Source organism: Delphinus delphis, chromosome 3 (genome assembly GCF_949987515.2).
Source record: "Delphinus delphis chromosome 3, mDelDel1.2, whole genome shotgun sequence".
NCBI classification, from domain to species: Eukaryota; Metazoa; Chordata; class Mammalia; order Artiodactyla; family Delphinidae; genus Delphinus; species Delphinus delphis.
The window spans coordinates 49,549,927-49,573,112 of record NC_082685.1 but is presented as its reverse complement, the minus strand read 5'-3'; the positions used below and the strand labels follow the sequence as shown (position 1 = coordinate 49,573,112).

Genomic DNA, 23,186 nt, shown 5'->3' with positions numbered 1-23,186 from the left:
CTCCCACTGAATTAATATGCCTTGACCCTGTCTGGAAGGTGTTTTTAGAAAGAAAAGGGATTATAGTTTCCTAGCGCATTTTTATGGGGCTGCCACCAACCCTACTGTTTAGCAGCATTTGCAACTGCATGACTGATTAATTTCACCCCCATGCCTCCCAGCAACAGTCAGAAGGTAATTAGCTTTAATCAGCGCACACTCCATTGGCATTCAAACCTGAAACCTGCCCATGAAAAGCACCTTACCAGTTCCCACTTCTGCCACTACCTTCCAGAGATCCTTACAATCCCTTAGCTGAGTGGTTTGATAGATTGCTGATTCTTTTCCAGAAGCCGCATGCTTAAGTGAACCTGCTGTCTCACTTGCTATTATTTTTTTGTTTTTTTCTATTTATTTATTTAATTGAAGTATAGTTGATTTACAATGTTGTGTTAGTTTCAGGTGTACAGCACAGTGCTTTAGTTATACACATATATATGTATAACTACATATATACATGCATATGTATGTGTATAGCTATATTTTCAGATTCTTTTCCCTTATAGGTTATTACAAAATACTGAGTATAGTTCCCTTCACTTGCTACTGTTTCACATGTAATGCATTGGCAAGTATTTCTTGCTTCTCTTTAGGCAAATGCATATCTTTACTGTACTTAAACAATTCATGACTTACCCCGTTATCACCCAAGATATCAAGCTGCTTTATGAGATCAGGGATGTTCACATCCTGCAAAATCAAGGAGATTCATTCAAGTCGTGGCTTACCATTCTATCAGTGCCTGCCTGAACCTTGAGTTAGAGAGGACATTTTGAGACCTGCTCTTCCTTGGTTCGTTTTCAATCAGGCACAGCTGGTTTTACAGTTCCGCTTTGCTTCATAGAAGCTGTGTGAACCTGGGAAAACTACTTAACAGTGCATTTTCAATTTCGCCAACTGCAAAATAAATACTTTCTTCATAGGCTGATTTGAGGATAAAGAGATTGTACATGAAAGCATCTAGGATGTACTAAGGACTCAGGATTTGCTCAGTAACTCTTTTTCTTATAATTGTTGAAAATTGTTTCAACTGTGGTAGATTTCAAGTATTAAGAAAAGTAACAAGAAAGAAATTTAAATAACCAACCAATTTCATTCTAATTAATGGAATTCTGACCTGGTTGAGATTTTGACTGCCACATAGAAAACTGCAGAGCAGTTCTATTTTTTAGGTGTTTAGCATTAATTCCATCCTATGGAAAACAGCTGATTTTTATTATAGTCCCGGAGTCAATTTGAAGCAGCTGAACTCCATTTAAAAGAGTTCCTTTGTATATAAACTACATGCACTGATTAGGTTGTTTGTGATTTATCTAAAAACAAAACATCTAAGGAAAAGACAAAGTAAAGTGCTTCTCATTGAATTAGAGTTGAATCAAAAAATTCCTTTGGTTTACAAATTTTCACGCAGCCCAGGAAGGCCAGAAGTTTAAACAACATGAGAGTGGTTTAAGACAGAAGTCAAAGAAGCACAATTTTCGGCCTAATTTCCCCCCCATTAGTACCACGTTATCCTTTTACTCAGGTTCAGATAACAGTTTAGCAGATCCCTACTGCCAGAAATACAGAAGTCTAGCTCAATCTCAGAGGTAGAGAGAAGGCAACTAAAGCAGGTATATTTGGCGGCTCAGAGTGGGAACAGGAAGGGCCATGCAGAAGGTAAGGAGAGACCAGAAAGAGCGGGAGGCTTCCTAGCCTTACCTCTGGAATAGTCAGTCACTATGTGATTCTGTTACATTGAGGGACAATATATTTTCCAGGAGATGGAGCCACCTCCACTCGACCTTAATATTTAAAATGTATTCCAATATCACTAAAGATGAAATTATATTTTGTCTAAGTGAGCAACATGTTATAATCCCCAAGGCCTTCCAAAAGTGAAATCCTCCCTAAAACACCCATATCAAAAGAGATGGTGGGCAAGATGATTTCAAGGTTTCTTCTAATACTGAAATTCCAAGATGATGAATTCCATAGCAATTAGAACAGCACAACAAAGGGACTCAACAAATACCTTTTTATCTGGCATCCTTGAGATATGTTTCTTAAAATATTGAATTTATTTAATATTTCTTCCAGATAATCAAGGGTAATTATCTTAATATTTTGATTCTGTATCACTCTTTACGTTACTGTTCTAAATAATCATGGCTTCCTAGTTTTTTGTTTTTGTTTTTGCTGTTACCATTCATACATCTGTCACACATTTATTTTGTGTATGTTCTGTCGATTTTCCCATAGATGTGACTATTTTCAGTTCCTACATAGTTTGTATCAAAATGACAACCAGTGACCGAAAGACAAAACAGTCACAAACAACCTCCCCTTTTCCAATTCCCAGTTTTTCTACTGTCTACAACATACACAGGGAAACATCTGCCTACCTTGACACCTTCTTTCATACAGTAGATCTGTAGAGCACTCACACCATCTGAGAATGGGTGAATTTGCAGATTAAATGGAGGGGATCGTCTCTCTCTTTCCTTGAAATACAGTGAAGAATATGTGGGAATTAAAAAAAAAAAGCAACAACTGATTAATCACTAAACCAGTTGTCTGTGGCCTCTATGCTATTTCAGCAGCTTATCAATATGCCATTTGGCAAAAAAAAAAAAAAAAAAAAAAAAAATCGAACTCAAGATCTTCATGCTTGAATTTAATGGAAAAGAACTGATAAGTCAACTAAGAGATGTGGGAGAAGAATTTAACATGGTGTCATCCAGTTTTGCAAATTTTTTTTTTTTTTTTTTTGCGGTATGCGGGCCTCTCACTGCTGTGTCCTCTCCCACCGCGGAGCACAGGCTCCGGACGCGCAGGCCCAGCGGCCATGGCTCATGGGCCCAGCCACTCGGCGGCCCGTTTTGCAAATTTTTGGATCAAGGAAATGTGGGAAGTGGAGTTCCATTTTAAACTACATGAATATTTAGAGCTTTCACGTATCACAAAGAATGTTCTTCTGACCATGAAGTTTTATGGCAGCTCATGGTCTTCTGCATATTCAATCCACTCAAGCTTTATTAGTAAGATTTGTGGGCTACCAAAGATGACCTAACTCTTCTTCACTGAAGCATACCAACTACTAACTTTATCCAAACCTAATGTAAAATAACCTCAAGAAGAAATTGTTGGCGAAATAACAAAGAAATCAAATGGGAAATTTTCTTATCCTTTACATATCATGCACATTCAACCAGACCCTATGCCGTATTCTGCATGATACAATCAAAATCTGATTTGATTGATATGTTTTACTTAAAAACAAAGACTCTGAAACTTGGTCAAGTTAAACAAAGTATTTCCTAAAACAAATTACCTTGCTTCTTAGCCTTTTGCATAATGCATTACAGAATAAAAAGTTTACTTACAGATTCAAGGGTTTACCAATAAAATATTTGTGTATATAGTACATTTTAAAATATAATTCTTGAAGTAATATTTTCCTGAGTCAGAATTCAATGAAGGATGGAAATGATTATTTAAAAGCAATGAAATATTGATAAAGTTTGAAATATATTATTCAAATTATTTTAAAATTATTCATTAGCCTTGTTCATAAAGGCAACAGTGTTGTAAAGTACAGTATCTGAACAGACAATTCTGAGTTGCATCAGTGCTTCACCACGTACTAGTCACAGGACTTGGGCAAGTTAGTTAACCTCAGTCAAATCTTGGTTGTGGTTGTGAGGTCCAATGAGAGTATGTATCTGAAATGCTTAAGCTAGTACCTCACACAAAGAATGGGTTCAGTGCATGTTAATATTTTTATTATCATTATCATCATTTCCTTACTTCTAGCTCTAGATTTCGAAACTCCAGCAGCTCATTCTGGTCTCTGGCATCCTGCAGTTCCTGTTGGAGCCGGTGATTTTCTGCCTCTTGTTTTTCTATCTGATAAAGTAAATCCTCAAGTTAGGTGGACATTGCGAAAAGCATCTACAACTTTGCAAAGCAAGCATGGACAGCATTCATTTACAGGGTGAATAAATTGTCTAGACCATGAAAAAAAGTCCCAAGTAGATTTGAATAAACTAAATCTTTGGTTTTCCCTCTAGTTATCCTTTGGTTGAGTTTTTCGGGTCATAGAAGAAAATACTGGAGGATGCCTCCATTCATTGAGATAAAGTCTAGGGACCCTATGAATACTGAATCTGTCCCTTGCTGTCTGGGACAGTGTCCAAGAACTAGATTTAATGGTGCAAATAATGGAGACTGACACCTCTTATTTCTGGAGTTACAAGTTGTTGAAGAAATATTTTTTTAAAACAGCTCTGATCCTACACAAAAATTTGTTGAATTCCAGTTACATGCAAAATAAAGCTGAAGTCTTCAATGGAATTCAAAAACCTTAATAATCTGCTCACCAGATTTACGTGTTATCACTGTCATGTCTACACACACACACACACACACACACACACACACACACACTCTCACATGTGATCACATACACTTGAATCTAGAAACCCAGATCTACCCTATGTTCTGGTTACTCCAGGAGCTCTGTCTGTGCTCACCTCTGCCTGAAAAGGGCTCCCCAACTCCCTTTTCTACATGAGGAAATCCTATACTTCCTTGATGTCTCCTACCATAAGAGCCTTCCCCCTGGCTCCTTAATCCAAAGTGACAACTCTCCCTTCTGTTTTCCCATAGGGCTTTCCTGTAGGACATCTAGTGTAACCTGATGAAGCATGGAATTAAGTTAGTTGTGTACAAACCTGCCTTGCCCTGTACACAGTGCCCACGTCCACAAGGGATCAGAACATTTTCATGATTTGCAATAGGTTTGGGGCTGCCTTCGATATTAGCTGTGTGGGTGGGCCTTCTGTACAGTAAACTGTTTAAAATCTTGAATTTAGAAATAAAAAATCAGGGGCTTTTTAATGTAGGGTGAATCTTACTTTCTCAAGGATAAACACTTGAAGTAGAATGTTTAGCTTTATTGTCACTTTGGTTTTCTTTTACTCTTAGAAGCCTGAGCTCAAAAAATTCCGCTTTTAGCCCAAAGAAATCAAGACCAAAGAAAATCAGAAAGAAGACATAATGGGAGTTATTTTTTAGATGATAAATAAGTGTAATAACACTTATTACTGGGTATCTCGGAGACTACTAAAATCTTCTTTTTCTCATAGTCTCCTGATATAGAAAAATTATAGAAAATAAAGATGGGGGAAAGTGAGATACTATGTAACATTAATTTATGTAGCCAACTCAAGTTTTTTCCACTAGATTTTTGTGGTCTAGTAAACTTTTGAAAGTTTTTAGAAGTTGACTATTTCCTAGAATCTTGGATTGACATCAGAGATGGGATATTTGGGGAGATGCCTGGCTCTGGTGGTTAGCACTAGCCATAATATTAGTGGTTCACAGGTGGCTACAATTCATAGACCAGGGCTAATGTCCATAAAGTTTCTTTATAGGGACCCGCAACCTTTCTGAGAGTACCAGTCCTCAATCCCGGAACACCCACCCCCCTTCCATACATCAGCTCTGTCTCTCATCATGTAGAAAGTGAGACAGGACGAGAGGGAGGGGAGGACAAGCGTCTTCTTTACCTTTTCATGCTTACCAGGGTGTTGCAGTTAACTTTTATTACTTGTCAAGGCTAGTGAATATTGGCAGAAACAATCCTAAAATAATTTCTATATAACTCTACATCACCCTACAGAATTATTTCCCTTTTTCAAATGGGCTTTCAAATTCTCTTTCTGTCAAGAATAATATGAGATTATTTTGTAATCGTTTCACATCATCAAAGGGAAATACCAAAGGAAAAGCCACGTTTGAACTTAAAATGATCTCTGTTGTATTTCACTGCCCCTAATCAAAAGTCTATGTTCAGCTAACCCAAACTAATTTTATCTATTGGGCCGAAACCAAGCCTTTGCATCTTGATTTGTTCCAACCTCCTGGAAATGCTCTTTTGTGATCTGGATGTATCTTTTGAAATGTTCTTTCATAAAAAATAAACAAACAAGCAGCGAACATTAGCAAAAAATTAACAGTAAGAACACACTCTATGCTAGGTTGCAGCATGTCCTTGCACAAAATAACAGGTCCTATTCAAAGGGTGCTCTTGTAGATGGACAACCACATAGGATGTGTGCATGTGTGGGTGTGTAAATATATATATACGTACAGTACATATACAGTATATATATATGGGTAACAAATCAATAGGTTTCAGGGATCACATCCTTTCAAGTCGGCACAACGCCCAGCGCAGAGCCATGCACACCACGTGCCACTCAACTGATGGTGATGGCAGTGACAGAGATGCAGTTGGGCACTCAGCAGAGGGGAGCACAGCGCCAGAAAAGCCTCCCCGTCCCCTAGCCCCTGTGCCACTCCTGAGAGGACCCCCTGCTGCTCCTGGATCTCTCATCATTCTCTCCTCTGCCCCACTAGGGTGTTGCGCCCCACATACCTTTTCTAAAAGCTCCTGGTTTCTCTTAATGAAAAGTTGTTTATCTTCTACCCAGTGTGAATCCTGTTTGACAAAGAATATCGCGCAGTCAGCATTTCAGAGTGGCATGAAAGAGCATGTGTCGTCAAACCACTTTGCCAGAGCCGTCTTCTCTCCACCCGGATTGTTTGCCTGCCAACGACTGGTAAATGACATCCACCCCGGCCTGCTCCTTATTCCAAGACACTGGGGCCAAAGTTGCCGGGAAAATTGAACCCCCTTTTTATTGTCACTCACTATCCCTATCTTTTTAAGTCTGAATAATCCAGGACCAGCCTTCTGGGGACTCAGAAGTGACCACACAGGCAAAAAGTGAAAAGGGTCAGAATGCACACAGGCTAGATACATATGGATGGAAAACATTAAAATGCAGAACCATAAATGTAGCATAGAGGCAAAGAATGCAGCTTGAGGGGTGGGTCTTGGTCTTAGCAGCTCATGACCACTCTAGGCTACGTGTACAGGGCTCCTCTTCCTCTGGCATTCTCTCTCTTGCCCAGCCTCATTCACTGTTGTAGCTGGGTTCACACTCTGGCCAACCAAACACCAGGGACAGAAACAGAGAGTTGAACATTCTGACACAGTTTGAGAAAGGTCACTGTGGAGAGCCAAGCCGTGTCCTGGATGGGCCCATGCACAGGGTGATCTAGAGGAAGGTCAGTTTGAATTGTCTGCATCTGCAGAAGTGGGAGCAACCAAATGCCTACCTGCCCTTTCTGAGCCAGAGTCGCTTCCAGATCTTCAATTTTGGCTTTATACCTTAGCACCTCTGCCTGGAGTTGCTCTTGAGCCTAGTGAAATCAGAATTCCAGAACTCAGTACGTAAAATGGCAACTCAACATTTTTCTTCCCCTCGTGTTCCTTGATTAGAACTCAACAATTGAGAAAAAAAAAAAAGAATTTTCTATCACCAAAGAATATTTTCTATCTATTTTTACAACCTAAATTCTCTGTGTACAATTTTCAGTGGCTCCCTTTACCATCTGGTTAAAATTCAAACTGTTTAGCTTAGGATTCGAGAACTTCTCTTATATTTCCAATCTTTTCCCACCACTATCAATGCAGGGTCCATCCCTTACCTGCTGGTGATCTCCTTGTTTCCTAAATATGCCTTGTACCTCTCTGCTTCTCTCTTTATTTGAATGACTTCCCCTTCTGGAAAGCCTTCTCCCATTTTGCCTCCCCAAAATCCTTCTGTTCTTTTGAAGCCAACTTTGTGCCCTATATTTAAATCTAAATCCAAATCTATGTATGTAGGTATGTATATATGTATCTATCACGTGTTTTGTGTGTGTGTGCACGCACATGTGCGCACATCAGCAGTTTGGGACACTGATTTGTACGGAACAACCTTACTTCATTTAGTCTAGTAATTTTTTAGATTCACTTGTATTCTCTCTTAATATGATCCTACTTTTTGTGAAAAATAGCTTTTTTTGTTTTCTGGTCACACATATTTTTTTTCCTTGTCTTATGATCTGGATAGGTTCAACAAAGTTGAACAAAATCAGTGATGATAAGTATTCTTTTCTTATTATTCGCTGTGAGGAGAATATTTCTTTGGACTGTTAAGTGTTATATTTAGTGTTAGCTTCTTTATCAGGTTAAAAAATTCCAAGCTTCGTTTGCTAAGAATTAATTTAACTTTGTTGGCGCAGTGGTTAAGAATCCACCTGCCAATGCAGGTGACACGAGTTCAATCCCTGGTCCGGGAAGATCCCACATGCCTCGGAGCAACTAAGCCTGTGTGTCACAACTACTGAAGCCCGTGTGCCTAGAGCCCGTGCTCTGCAACTAGAAGCCACCACAATGAGAAGCCCGTGAACCACAACGAAGACCCAACGCAGCCGGAAAAAAAAAAAAAAAAAGAATTATTTTAACTTTGAATGGGTGTTGAGTATAACCTATTTTTTTTCCTTGTCTTGAAGTGATTAGGTCTTCTGTTTTCACTGATACTTTTTCATCTATACTATTTTTGCACTTCTACTTTCTTTGAATTTACTCTACTACTCTTTTCCCAACATCTTGATTTGTTTTAGACTATTTTGCTCAGAATAGTTAAGTTGTCTTACTTTAATGGCCATAAACAATGCTAAACCTGTATTTTGATGGGAGAGTGAGACTAGAGAAAGAGAACTGGGTTCTATGTCGTCACCTCTCCAAAAAACAAGGCATATGCTATTATTTCAATTGACCAATCCTACGCTGCTAAGAATGGGTAGTAAATACTGATAAAGGAATCCACAACTCTTATAGTATTAGGGCACAGACATGAAAGCACACACACACACATCCCTTCCTAATGATTGTTTACGTGTCTATTCCAAATCACAGTGGGTTTTCTTTAATGTTTGCTCTCTATGTATGTGTATGTGCATGTATGTATGTATGCTACCATTTAAAAATACAGCTATAATATCTATCCTTTCCCACTAACCAACTAACAGTAGTTCCTACAACACTCCTCAGTACATTGTAGACCTTCTAATTAGGAAGTAGGATAAAATCACTGGATGGTCACACTCTTTCTTGCCCCAAGTAAACTAACCTATAAGGAAGTTATGGCATAGTGGTTATGACTGAACTCAGAAGGACGAGGTTCATATCCTAGCTTTCATCTAAGCTACATACCCTGGTTTTAACCTAACTAAGCTACATTTAACTTCTACTAGGCTACTATTTCCTCTCCTGTAAAAAGGAGTTAATAATAGCATCTAACTCATAGAGTTGTTTTAGGATTACATGAGATAATGCATATAAAGTACTCAGTACAATGCCTAAAACACAGCAACGACTCAATAAATGTCAAGTATTAGTACTGTATGTGGCTTTTTAAAAAAACAGACTTATGAGAGGCAGTTGCAACATAATGGAAAAAACAACTGACCCAGTATGATATGACTTGGAATCCCAGTTTTGCACTTATTGGCTGTGTGATCTGGGGCAATTCAATTAACCTCTCTGAGCCTCAAATTCCTCTTTTATAAAATACCCACCTTAGGGGGCTGGCACAAGGGTTAAGTGAGATATTGTTAGTGACAATTCTCAGTAAGCTGTCAATGTAATGCTGTGCACTTATTAACTAAGAAAAAGAACTGGCTACCCATTGCTTTTGAAAGATAAAAGTTTTCTTTTTTATTAAGCAAGAAACTAAAAAACATGGATTACCAAAATTCAACATTGTTTAGCTTTGAAAATATAAGTTTTCAAATAGCAAAAATAAGAACTATGTACTCAACTATCTTTAAAGGAACAAAAGCATCGCTCTAAGCTGGTTCTAATGTCTCTAGATCCAAGGTTTGTTGACATAAAAGATAAAGCAGTTCAAAACTGCAGTGGAGAGAAGGGTACAGAGAAAGCTACCCTATTCGTACTTTTATGTCTGCAATACTTTTATGCTATGACTGTCGCAAGCCTATTCAGGGCACTCTCCCAGATGTACACTAACCTTGGCTTCTCTTTCAGCATCAATGATGCCTCCAGTCTGCTCCTGCAAGAGGGCATAGGCTCTTTGGAGAGCCTGGTACTCTTTTGTTAATTGTCGGAATCGTAGCTCAGATTCTTCAGCTGCTAGACTCTTGAGGTTAAAAAAAAAGTCAAAAAATAATTATGTTCAGGTCCTGTGTTCAATGTGAAATATTAGCATTTGTCCATTTTTTAAAGAGAAATAAAGGTTTGTATGATATTGGATTCTATGTGATTTTATTCTTAATTTTAAAGTATGTGTATGGGCACAAATACTATGACAATTTCCAGATGCGCATTTCAGAAATATTTAAGTATTCATTAATAAGAGAAGCATTTGCTTATTTATACCTTTCTGATTATTACCCATTTGGGCTTGGATTACAGACAATTTTGGATCCAAATGAGAAAAATGTACACCCAGATTTTGGATCCAAATTTGAGGAGATGGTAATCAGAGTTTTAGTTTCAGTTCCTTTCAATACATTCATATCTAACAACTTCTTCCCCAGATAAATGATAAAAACATAGTTTTACAGCGTTAGGTCCCAAACTTCAGAGCATAATACAATCATCAAGGCGTTCTGTGAAAAATGCAGATTTGGGGGTTCCACCCTCAAGATCCTGAGTCAGGAGTTGTGTGGTCCAGGAACTTTCATGGTAATTGAACCCCCTAGATAGTTCAGATGAAGGTGGCCAACAAAGAAACTTGGCTAAACACTGTCTTAGACTTATTTAAAAGCTATTCCTCTAAGCTTCTTCTTTGGTTCACACCTCCTCTGGATGAAGAATCTGGAAGAATAATTTTATTTTGAAAGAAGTCTTCAAGTTACAGAGCTGAACTTCAGAGAAGTTTCTACAAGGGCTACATAACATAGGTGAAGCTATTTCTAAGAGGTAACAAAGTCAAGCACAGTCTCAAAATTGGTCGCTATTATGAGATTATGTGCTGTTCATAAAGCAGATAAAAAGTGAAATGGTTTTTCTCCCCCTTCAAGGAAAGATGTGGTGACAATATCACAAAAGGAGAGAGAAGTGAAAAAGCTTACTTCATCCAAGTCATCATCAGGAGTAGCTGGCGTTCGGTCTGTTCTAAATGAGGCCATGGATGATGTTTCTGAATCCATGGAGTCCTCATCGTAGCCGATAAATGGGTCCAAAACAGGCCTCTAATGGAGGGACAGTACATATTTACCAATAAAACTTACAGTGGGGAAAGTCAACATATTATTAAAGCACTGTCAACTGGCAAACATGCAAATGAACAGAGAAGACATAGATCCTTTAATGCTTCTTTGATGAAATAAACATATTAGGCATGAACACAATAATTCCAATAAATGTTTGTCCTACGTTATTTCACTTCTGATATTTCAGAGGAAGATTCATTAATATTTGGGCTCTTCATAAAAACACTGTATCCTCTTTTATGTTACATTTTATACCATGATGATTTTATGTCATTTACTCTGTCCAGTATTTAAAATATAATTAAGGAATTCTGAAAGTCCAGGCATCTATGGGAAGGGATTATCAACTCATATCATCTAATTCCACATCCAAATCAAATGATGCAATTGTTAAAAGCAAAAATCAAACACATTGACAAATTAAATAACAAAACTTTGTGGATTATAAGAGGCTATACAGATATTCATGGATTGAGAGTATCATTATCAATAATATTGCCCAAGTGAATAATGAAAATATATTAATCAATTATAGGATGGGTACCAGATGCTAATATTATTCAGGGGAGACATCAAATAATAAGTATCTCTTTCATGTTCTTGGAGTGTGACTCTCCAGCTTGTCAGATAATCCTTTCTATGTCAAACCTAGTGGCTTCTTCACTAAGAGGAACTCATATTAAAGCAAACCCTTTCAGGTTAAGATCCACAACGCAATCATTTTTGGACTTCTGAGAACTGTCAAGAGAAGAGGTTTTCTTCTGGCAGATAAACCCCAGGGTTTGCTGCAATTCAGGAACATGTGATTTATCACATCTTTGCAGGAAGATTCCTTGGCAAGCCTCACTTCTCCGGCTCTGTGTGTGGCAAAAGCCTGATAACCTAGTTTTCTCATTACCTTAATTGGCTTGGAACTTCTTCTATGCTTTCTCCTACGAATGAGCTTTTCCCGGTCCTGGAAAATAGATAGATTAACGACTTTTCAGATCTTGAGTTGGTACATATCTCCCCGTAGGGTTTTGGGTTTTTTTTTTCCCCCAGAGTTGTTTTTCCCCTGAGGCATTACATATTTCTATTTAAAATAAGATTATGTTTTGTAAATTTTGGCAACTTTGGGTTTGATACTTAAGTATTTTCAAAGGAAGGATATTCTACAACCTTTCCTGATTATGTGGATCTGAGAGCCTCACAGTCAGGAAGTACACTGTGTACACTGTGTTGCTAATTGGATTTCAAGTGTGTTATACTTGAAATCAAGAACAAAATAGTCATTCATGTTCTCCCAAAGCACAATTCTTCAATTTTCTCAGATCCCAAATTATTTTAAATTTAGGTGTGGAAAAAAATATTATTTTATTTTAAAGAATAAAACATTCTTTTCACTTAATCACTTGAAAAGCATAGAAAGCTATCTTTTGACTATGTTTGGATCCTTGTTCTCACCTGTAGCCTCTGAAAATGGGACAGGGTATCTGCTTGGTTGGAATCATCTAGTGTTTTCTTTTTTTGGATGGGGGGTGGTCCTCGTTAGAATGTTCTGGGAAATTCAAAGAATATCTAGAAATAACAATCGATTTCTTAATTCATTCTTTTTGTGAAAGGAGATATCCTGGGACTTTGGTGTCCACCTGCTAAATACTCCATATACTTACTGTACAAATTCAAAAGTGGATGGAGGGACTTCCCTGGTGGTCCAATGGTTAAGAATCCGCCTTCCAATGCAGGGGACACGGATTCGATCCCTGGTCTGGGAGCTAAGGTCCCACATGCTGCAGGGCAATCCCGTGTGCCACAACTACAGAGCCCACGAGCCACAACTACTGAGCCTGCGTGCTCTGGAGCCCGTGCACCACAACTAGAGAGAAGTCCACACGCTGCAACAACAATCCCGTGTGCCGCAACTAAGACCCAACGCAGCCAGATAAATAAATGAATATTTTTTTAAAAAGTGGATGGAATAAGTGACACTTATGTCTTCTTGAAAGTCTGGTGGACATGCCTCAAAATTCTGTAAGAAACTTTTAGCTTAAACTCAGGATACTCAAAGCCAAGCAAATTCCTGGACTAGTGAATCTGTGAGATTTATGAGTTATTAAGGATGTGGAAGTGAAGTGAGGGGCATAGAGCTTTTAAGCACATGTTTAAGAAATAATCTGGTTAAGCCAGTGGTGTTAACTTTTTTGATCTTTCACCTTTATAAGTAAAAGTAATTTGATCATGCAACCTTAATATATCCAAAACTTTTAAAATTTATACTTAGATGACCCTCCAAATGTAGCATATGCATTATAACATACACTCAACATGGAAACTTTTAAAAAGGTGAACCATAAATAATTATAAAGCAGAATTTATCATCTTTTCTTCCCTCAATGGCAGTAAATCATCTTGCTCACCCTACTCTGGAGACTACTGCTTGAAACTCCCCCATCACTAGTTCACATCTGTAAGCCTTGGCTTGGTCCTCAGGAGTGATCACAGATGTCATTCACATAATAAAGACAGAGGCAAACAAGAAAACCCAAACGCGTATACAGGTCTCAGCCCAAAGTTGTAGGTAACACAGGCCTCAGCCAGATGCAGATGGGAGTAACTGCTTTACCTACTTCAGCAGGTACTGAAGTCACAGTCAGAAGATCTGGACTGGAATTTCAGCTGTTATGTCATTATGATATTGGTGTTCATTCGACAAATATTTATTAAACTATCACTATGCGCCAGACACTGAATCAGGTGTTGGGAAACAAGAGACCTATGGTCCTGTTATTGTAGGCCAAGTATTTAATCTCTGAGCCTCAGAATCTTGATACTGGAAAGCAATTATAAGATACATCACACGATCCACCTACTCACATTATAATGCATTTGGGAATTATTTTAATGTGCTTTGCAGCTATTATTTGTGTTACCAAAGTTATTAACTGCTTCTAAGTGTATGTTGATTTCTTGGCTACTTGTCCTTGGAAACAGCTTAGAGTTTATAGATTAATCAAGACCTACCCTTGTGAGCTCATCAATAATGTTCTGCTGTTCAATGACCTGAAGTTTTAGAAACTCTGTCTCTTGTTCTTCATTAGCTTGATCGAGGTCATTCAGAGATTTTAATTTCTTCAAGGGTGGATGAGATGTAATTTTTTCTCTCTGGGTTGAAAAAAAAAAAGAAAATGCAGGTGGAGACTTTGAAAATCCCAAACGTTAGTGGTTAACATAAAATATCTGTAGAAACTTTATGAGGCTACAGCTAAATGTGAAAATGGCCCAGCTTCAATACACACACACACACCAACTAACACCCTCAAGTACATTTTGTCTTCTGTAATAGGTGGAAATCACTGGGAATGTCTGAAGATCTCTACAGCAGGACGGGAAGTCTGTGAAGGAGTACGTTAGCACGTCACCTCTATATATAATGAAAATGATGGCATCTGTTCTCAGTTACTATGCAAGATCTCAGGAGATGTGGGGTACCCACTCTACAGTTCCACAAAGTGCACGTTAGTGAAATTCTTGGAAGGAGGTTTCTATTTTTTTAATTTTATTAATTTTTAAAAAAGTTTTATTGACGTTTAGTTGATTTACAATGTTGTGTTAATTTCTGCTGTATAGCAAAGTGACTCAGTTATACATATATATATATTCTTTTTCATATTCTTTTCCATTCTGGAATATCACAGGATATTGAAGATAGTTCCCTGTGCTATACAGTAGGACCTTGTTTATCTTGGAAGGAGGTTTCTGTGGCTGAGGAGCTAGGTTGAAACTCTGCTTCTCTATTTTGGAGCTTTTGGAGAGTGTACAGATTCCTGGAAGTGCTCTCATCATTCTGCAAAATTTAGAAACCCCACAAAATTCAAAGCCAGCAACCTTCTCTTGATTTCTTCCTTATGTGTTCCTTGCTTACATAAGGGAAAAATCTAAGCTTTCACAAATAGCATTGTATTTTAAAAATAAACTGGGAAAGACCAGGAAGTCAGGTTAACAGTGTAATAAAAGGAAAGAAGCTGCAGTTTTGCAGAGTCTGTGGTACACACCATTTCTGAATTTTCCTTGGTAACGGCTTTTAGTTTCTCTTCCATGCGCTGCAAAGACACCACCAGTTCATCGTTTCTCTTGGCGAGGCACTTGTTCCTTTCCAGAAGAGGTTTACATTGTTTTTCGGTTTCCCGCACGCGTTTTAACTGGGAAGACATAAGACAATGTGTCCCTCGTGTTTAGAGGCTGAAAATGACTTCATTATACCAAGAGCCACCAAAAAGAATGTAAAATGTAAGGCACAGAGCATGATATTTTAAACACAAGCATCCAAAAATGACGTAAAAAATCCCTAATACTAATAAGAAAATGAACGCGCAAGAGGAAATGGGCAAAAGACAAAGGGCAAATCACACAGGATACCCAAAAGGCCAATAGATATTTGAAAAGTTACTCCACCTCATTAGTGAGAAGGAAAATAAAAATGAAAATCCTACAATAAGAATATACCTCACACCCACCAAAATGACTAAAATGACCAATTAACTTTGCATGTTGACAAAGACATGGAGAAACTACAACTCTCATACATTGTTGGGGGAAATGTGGCTATTAAGACAACTGTGGAAAACTGGTAGCAACTGCTGAACCTGACTGCATGCATACTCTATGATCCAGTTATTCTGTTCCTTAGTATATTCCCCCCAGACATGAGCACATTTTCTCACCAGGACATGTAGCAGCACCATTAACAGCTATAAATTGTTATGAAACAACATTAATGTCCATTAACAATAGATGAATATATATATATATTTATCATATAATTGTATATACATATCATATATTGTTTATACTTTTACAATAAATATATAATTATATCATATATAATTGAATATGATAGAAAGTGAAAATGAATGAATTCTACATGCAACACAGTGGATGACTCTCACCAATGGAATGCTGAGCAAAAAAGCCCGACACAAAGGAGTAATTCTCATATGATTCCATTTACAACACATTTTGTTGTTGTTGGTTGGGCCGCACGGCTTGCGGGAATCTTAGTTCCCCAACCAGAGACTGAACCCAGGCCCCAGTAATCAAAGTGCCGAGCCCTAACCACTGGACCGCCAGGGAATTCCCTACAACACGTTTTAAAAATGGCGATAGACATCTGTAGTGAGAGAATTCAGTATAGTGGTTAACTTTAGAAGGATGGTGATTGAAAGAGGTCACACAAAGGGGAAGTTCTGAGATGCTGGTAATCTTCCACTTATTCACCTGGGTAGTGGTTATATGGGTGCTTCGCCCATAATATGCTTCACTGGGGCATATTTACTGAGCCATACCTTTATTATTTGTGCACTTTTCTTTACTGTGCTATACTTCTATAACATCGTATATACTACTATAACAAAATGTTTAAAAAATAATAAAATAAAAAAAATTTGCTTAGAACTCACCAATTCATTTCGTTCATCTCCAAGCAAGGTATTCCTGTCTTCTAATTTTCTTATAGTGGCGTTCAACTCAGCTATTCTCTTTTGATTTCTTCGCAAATCCTACACATGAAAATTAAAATTATTATTTCTTCAATAATACTTTTCACAAAATTTTAGAATACTGCTCATAAAAGTAATAGGCTTGGTTCCTTTCATTTGGCTCATGAGTTGAGAGTAAAATGTTCTCTTATTCAGAGAAGAGTAAATATTTACCCTATTCCAATCCCCAATATTCTCTGCTTGGGTTTAAGATCAAGCCTGTTTGAAGTTGTAAATGAATTCCATGTGGCAGATACTCCCTGGAGCCCTGGCTCCTGGCAAAGGAAGTGGTAGATGGTTGGATCAGTTTATGAGATCTGTGAGCTGTGAGACCAAGGTCACTTTGTGATTACATGAGGTTCATGGTTACATGAGGTTCATCCCTTGTGTCATGGCTGCACATTGCTTCCCAAAGCCTAGACAGATGTCCTGCTATTACTCTTAGCCAAAGAGAGGATAGAGCAGGATAGAGGGATGGGATTTGCAAATTCCTGCATACCCCGGAGAAAAAGGTCAGACTCAGAAGGCTGGTGCATTACTTTCATGTATAGAAGACAGTAGATTATAGGATAAACTTCGCTGGTAGATTCTGCTCAGATCAGTTGGCTTCCCCACTGGCATAATAGTCATGGAATCACTTTACACGCAGCAGTCATAGATTAAGTCTGTGCTCTAGAGTCCATAGGACATATATACTTGCAATTCCATTATCATCTTACATTTTGATAGTGCTGTACTGTTGGCAAAGCAGTTTCACACACTATTCCTTGATTCACAATATCCTAAAGGATTCAGCAGAACCGGTAAGATTCAGGGAGGTCGTAAGTTGTTCAAGGTCTATACTAATATGTATTGGATGCTGTGTGCCAGACACTATGTTCTATATTTACATATCTTTTCTTCTAAACCTTAGACCAGCTCTGTGGAGTACCACTATTGCCTCTATTTTACAGATGAGGAAACTCTGAGCAGTCAAAGGATCTGCCTAAGGTCACACAGCAAACAGCAGATCCAGGATTTAAACTAAAGGGTGTGACTCTAGAGCTCATTCTCTTGACAATTTTACTACACTGCAGCTAAGTGTCAGTGACAGAACTAACTTACATCTGCTGAATCCTAGTTCAGTATTCTTTCCGCCACCTACTGGGATATATGTATATATATATATATATATATATACACATATATTCATAAATTATTTATTAGTCAGTTCTAAGTACTACTTTGGAACCTACCTCTGTTCCTAAAAAATACATTGTCATCTTTTTTAGCGCTAAATAATTTGCAAGGTATAAGATATGAAAGTAAACTATATACAAGCTGATTTCTATCACTAAACTTCTGAAAATAATTTCTCATATAAAATGAGGAAACTCCAGGAAAATAAGTGTCAAACAATCAGACTTGAAGCTTTCAGGTGACGATTATAAATGGTTTAGTCTTTTACACAGTTATACATTTTGACCCCTGTACATGATAACCATTTTTACCAATTTTCAACTCAATTGTTCACACAAGGGAAAATGACCAGTCTTGGCAAGAGGCAAAGTATTTTCATCTAATTTATGATTCTTATAATATGCTGATGTTTGGACAGGTATCACGGCTAGAAAAATTCTATGAAGGATTTTAAAAGATATGTAATTCTCTTGTGATCAGCTAATGCAGTACAGACCACTTTGTTGTCTATGAGTTTAGAAAACTCTGCTCCCAAGGTACTTGCTTGTTTTATAGTAGGAGGTGGAATTGATTGCTCTGTAGTAAACAGGAAAAGAGCTTAAGTGAAAAGTAAAACTTAGGCGCTAAATAAAAGATGACTCCTGAGTTTTTAACTTCAACTTGAATAGACTTACAGGACTGCTGCAGTGTTCAGAGCCATCTCCTGCCCTTCCCGGAATTTCTCGTTTTGGACTGCTCATGTTACATTCAGCCTCCTTGACCAGAAAGAGCTGTTCATCCAAAGCCTCCTTCTGCAGTTGGAGTTTCTGTACATAGCCTGTTTGGGTCTCCAGTTCCTTTTCCAGGGAAAAGATGATCCTGTCCTTGGCTTTGATTTCATCCATCTGAATTAAATGACACCCATGACATTTTATTTAACAATGCTGCAAAGAAATGCATTTTTACAATGGTATGAGCTTAACTTTTGTTCTGCTGATTGATATAGAGAAAAAAATCATGAATATGACAAGTATACTGAATTCAGGAGTCAGACAAGGCAAGAATAGGTAATGAACAGCCATCCTAGACTAATTAGGTGTCAAGGAGGGTAATTTTTTCTCTCTAGTATATCCTATGTAGGTGCTGTGATTCAATATATTGTTTGAAACAGTCTGGTTTGGTTGGATATGGAAAGCAAAAGTTAACTTTAAAACAGGGCATTAGTGTTAATAAGGACAGATGCTAAATATTCTACTACAATGTTTCCCAGGACAATGTGTGATGTTACCTCCTGTTTGGGGGAATGACTTTTGAGTTCAGTTTAAATAGCAGTAACAACTATGAACAGGTCATTTGTAACTGAAGAAGCTACAGTATTTCCAGTAGCCTCATCATTTCCTAAGGCCAATATGTTTGCATTCAAGTGGTGAATTTGTCCTTCCATGGTTCATGTTGTATGGTTCTTTCCATTCCTATCCATTTTTCAGAGCAGCCAGTTCTTAGCAACCATTTTACTATTATAGTCAGAAAATCATGGTTGGGACAAGAACTGGAATAGAAAATACCTGGTAGTATTAGTTACTATTTTCCCACCTATATCTGTGGGATATATTTATTGATCCCAACACTCATTTTTGTTAAGCCTGGGCATGGCCTCAGAAATACTTCTCAACTAAAGGCCAAAAGCATTTGATACCAATTGATCAGAGTTCCACTGGACTGAAAACTTTTTGCCATCCCTGGGTGAGGGCTAGTGAAGTTAATATCTATAAACAATCTCTGAAGAAAGCACAGCCATTAGGTAAAACCTTTCTTCTCATTTCATTATATTCCATGAGAATCTTAAAAATGGAAATAGAATAGACACATTTAATGCAAACAATAGTATACTGTTCTCCTCTTTATAAAAATGTCTCCTTATATATAACAAATCACTTGGTATAAATCTTTCTTTGCTGTGTTCCTAAGACCAAAATACATATTTATATATATTTGGAACAGAAACTGTATTATACAATCACATCTTCCCACATGTAACTCTCTGTGAGCTACTGCCTCCAAGTCACAGGATAAAATTTTAGATCATTTTTGGGAGGCCATGGTGCTGTGACATCATCTGATAACTTGGCAAGTAATCAAACGCTGTCCTGTTAATTTGGGAGTAAAAGCATTGTCTTCATTTTATCTCCTTGCAGGAAACTTGAGTCCAGTGTTGCTCTTATCTAAGTAGCACGTTCCTTTGTTAGATCTGTCATCTATGGTTTATTTCCAGTTTACCGTAGCTCCAGATCTGCATGCTCTTACTTGGTTCTTAAGTACCCTACATAACTGAACTGGCTGGGAAATCACCCCATTACACCCATATAATCAGCCTCATCATTATAACTGAAATTTATTGATCTTTTTCTACATTCAAGGCATTCAGGGCCTTACATACCTTGTCTAATTTTATAACAATCCTATTATATAGGTTCTGTTATCACCATTTCACAGGTGACGACTGAGGACCCAAAGGGTTAAGAACTTGTTCATGGTCATATGGCTAATAAATGATGAAGACTGATTTAATATACAGTCTTATGACCCTAGAGCCCATTCTATTTGGCCCTATGCTATACTTATGCCAAGGTTATCCTTCCAGCATTTTCCCAAAGTGGTTTTCTGTAGACTATCCAGTACCTAGTGTCAAGCAGTCTCTATTGCATGCTGGTTATAAATATGGACTCTGGTTTCAGAATACTGAAAATCTTCCAAATTTCTAATTAGATGGGTACATACCAGAATTCCCTGGGAAAATTTTCTACACAGAATAGCTCCCATTTCTCTCCTTTTCAGTTCCAAAAATAAAACTGGGTGTTGCAGTAAGAACAGGATTAGAAGGAAAAAATGAAGTGCATCTGTATTAATGAAAAAGTTTCCCCTGTTTCTCTGTTTGTACCCAATTTTTGAACCAATCTTCAGACAGATTAGATTTTACATTGTTATTAAGAGGGATTTCAAGTCTGCTTCTGCAATGTGCTGGTGAAAGGAAATCATGGAAGAAATTGCAGACCAACAGGTAGATATATGTGTAGATTTCACATTAAAAGCATCGACAAGCAAAAATATTTAATGTAAATATAATGTAAAAAATATTTAATGTAAAGCTTCCTTTTCATTTAAGATTTTACATTAAAAGCATCGACAAGCAAAAATATTTAATGTAAGCTTCCTTACCTACCTGCTGACTCCAGAGTTCACAGTCTTGATTCTTTCTTCATCAGCCATTGTTGTCTTAAAAACCAAAGGCAGGGCAGAGACCAATATTTCTGCACTGTGTTTGGTCTTTATTGTCAACCAATGCGATAGTATGAATTGCAGATAAAGAATTTGGAAAGTGTAGCAAAGGCAACATTTTACAGTCACACTGTATTGCAGTACAAAGAAAATCATATGTTTAGTTTTCTAAAATGTTCTACCATAACCATTTTTTACATAAAATTGAAATCCTAGAGATACTGTCTAAGACACATAATTGGAATTCTTAGAATATAAATGCTTAGACCTGGCACACACAAGAAGGAAGGTGTAGTTTTTCCTAAGAAAATATTTTTAGAGAAGCATAAAGTACACTCGAACAGGTGATAGTTAATATATAACCAAGATATAACTAATGCTAAACATTCTGAATATAGATGCATATAAATACTTCTAAGAGAAGGCCAATCTGCAACATTATAGCTTTCACACAATAATTCTATTTGTTTTACTTTTAAGCATAGTGAGAGACTGACGTGGCTTTTGGTCATACATATTAAAAAGAAAGACTCAACTCAGTAGGGGTTGAAGGAAGTCTTGGAAATTTGTAATAGCAAATAAGCTATTTAGGAATGACATCCAATTTAAGAATTATAATGGCCCCTATTTTGAGTGGCCTCTGTTTATTCTGGGAAAGAAGATCTCTTTGTAAAATGACTAGGGGTTTTATAGCTCTATTTCTTGCTTTCAGACACGGTTCCTGGAGAGAAGACAGGTGAATCCCAGAGGATGTTCCCAGTGGCTGCCATTTTCAGACACCTTGAAAGCCAAAGAAACTTCCCTTTCCCCGGTAAAAACCCCCAAACATTTTATAAATGGAAAGCCTACAAAACATGCTGATTTTGGAAGAGTTCATAATTCAGAACATTTCCATGGACATCCAAGAAAACAGGAGTCATTAAACCCATACTCTCCATACATGTGGGGCTGGAAGAATCCAGTTTCCATGAGAAAGGTGACTCCAAAATCTTTTACCTTTTACAATGCCAATTTTGGCCTGGGCGCATCTACTTATCTATTGACCTATCTTGCATCTTGGCCATAGCACTAGACAGAAGGAGGGTACTGTTTACAATCCTCTCATGAAAGACACCTTTCATGAAAAAGACACCTTTCATGAAAAAGCAAACCCCAAAGCACTCTGAAGCCTGGAAAGAGAATGGTTCTGCCCTGGGTTACTAACCAGCCTCCGAATATCCCGCTCCGACTCCCACTTGATCTTGGAGATGGCTTCTTGGTGGGACTGATGCTCACTCCTGAGGTCCCCAGCCTTGATTTTATCCGCTTGGATCATATTGCTTAGCGCCTCATCCACCTGCTTCTTGGCCGTTTTCAGGTCCGCAATTTCCTGTAAGAGCTTAAGGCGCTCTGCATCAAACAGTTTCCGGGCCTCCTCGCGGGCCTCGATGGTGAGCGCTGTCCTTACTTTGTCGCTGCTGCCGTCCCGGAGCGCACACAGCGCCGACTTGAGCCTCTGGATCTCCCCGTCCCGCACCTTCACCGTCCGGGCCATTTCCTGCTCGTGCTGCTTGATGAGATTCTCCCGCACGGCCTGCAGCTCCTTCATCTTCTCCTCGTGGAGCTTGGTTTTGAGTTCGGTCACCAGGACCGTGTGCTTGCGCTGCTCCAGCTCACGGATCCTCTTGGCTTCTTGAGTTTTCTCTCTTTCGAGTTTAGATACCTGAAGGCAGAGAGGTGAAAGGATGAAAAGAGGTGAGCCTCATCAAAAAGGTGTGCTCCTAGGCAGGACTGGCAGCTCAGGCCCCTGAGATCTCTTAATGCCTCATCTCTTTTCAAGTTCCAGCCCCCTGTGGAAGGAGCGAGGGGAACCACAGGCCTTTTAATGCTGGGAATGCAGTGGGAAAGGAGGAAATACCCGAGGGTGCTTACATTACTTTGTTCAGAAAAATAGTTGATGTTCTGGGGCCTTACTGTTCTGTGTGGTCTGCAGACAAGCAGCACAGCCATCACCCAGGGGCCTGTCAGAAATGCAGGGGCTCCATCCCAGACCTACGAATCAGAGCCTGCAGTGTAACAAATCCCCAGGTGACTGGTGTACAC

General features: G+C 38.2%; 1 protein-coding gene across 2 annotated transcripts in view; it reads right to left on the bottom strand.

Annotated features, from left to right (window-relative positions):
• The window catches only part of JAKMIP2 (janus kinase and microtubule interacting protein 2), a 169,573-nt gene that overhangs the window by 31,186 nt on the left and 115,201 nt on the right, over positions 1-23,186 (bottom strand). For both annotated transcript variants that reach the window (XM_060006863.1, XM_060006864.1), the window contains exons 3-15: positions 22,309-22,806; positions 18,524-18,733; positions 16,593-16,691; positions 15,189-15,335; positions 14,158-14,298; positions 12,056-12,112; positions 11,017-11,136; positions 9,951-10,079; positions 7,210-7,293; positions 6,464-6,526; positions 3,829-3,927; positions 2,424-2,522; positions 676-729 (exon numbers count right to left, since the gene is read on the bottom strand). In XM_060006863.1, coding sequence (XP_059862846.1) covers positions 676-729; positions 2,424-2,522; positions 3,829-3,927; positions 6,464-6,526; positions 7,210-7,293; positions 9,951-10,079; positions 11,017-11,136; positions 12,056-12,112; positions 14,158-14,298; positions 15,189-15,335; positions 16,593-16,691; positions 18,524-18,733; positions 22,309-22,806 — 1,800 coding nt within the window. The remainder of the gene's footprint in view (positions 1-675; positions 730-2,423; positions 2,523-3,828; positions 3,928-6,463; positions 6,527-7,209; positions 7,294-9,950; positions 10,080-11,016; positions 11,137-12,055; positions 12,113-14,157; positions 14,299-15,188; positions 15,336-16,592; positions 16,692-18,523; positions 18,734-22,308; positions 22,807-23,186) is intronic.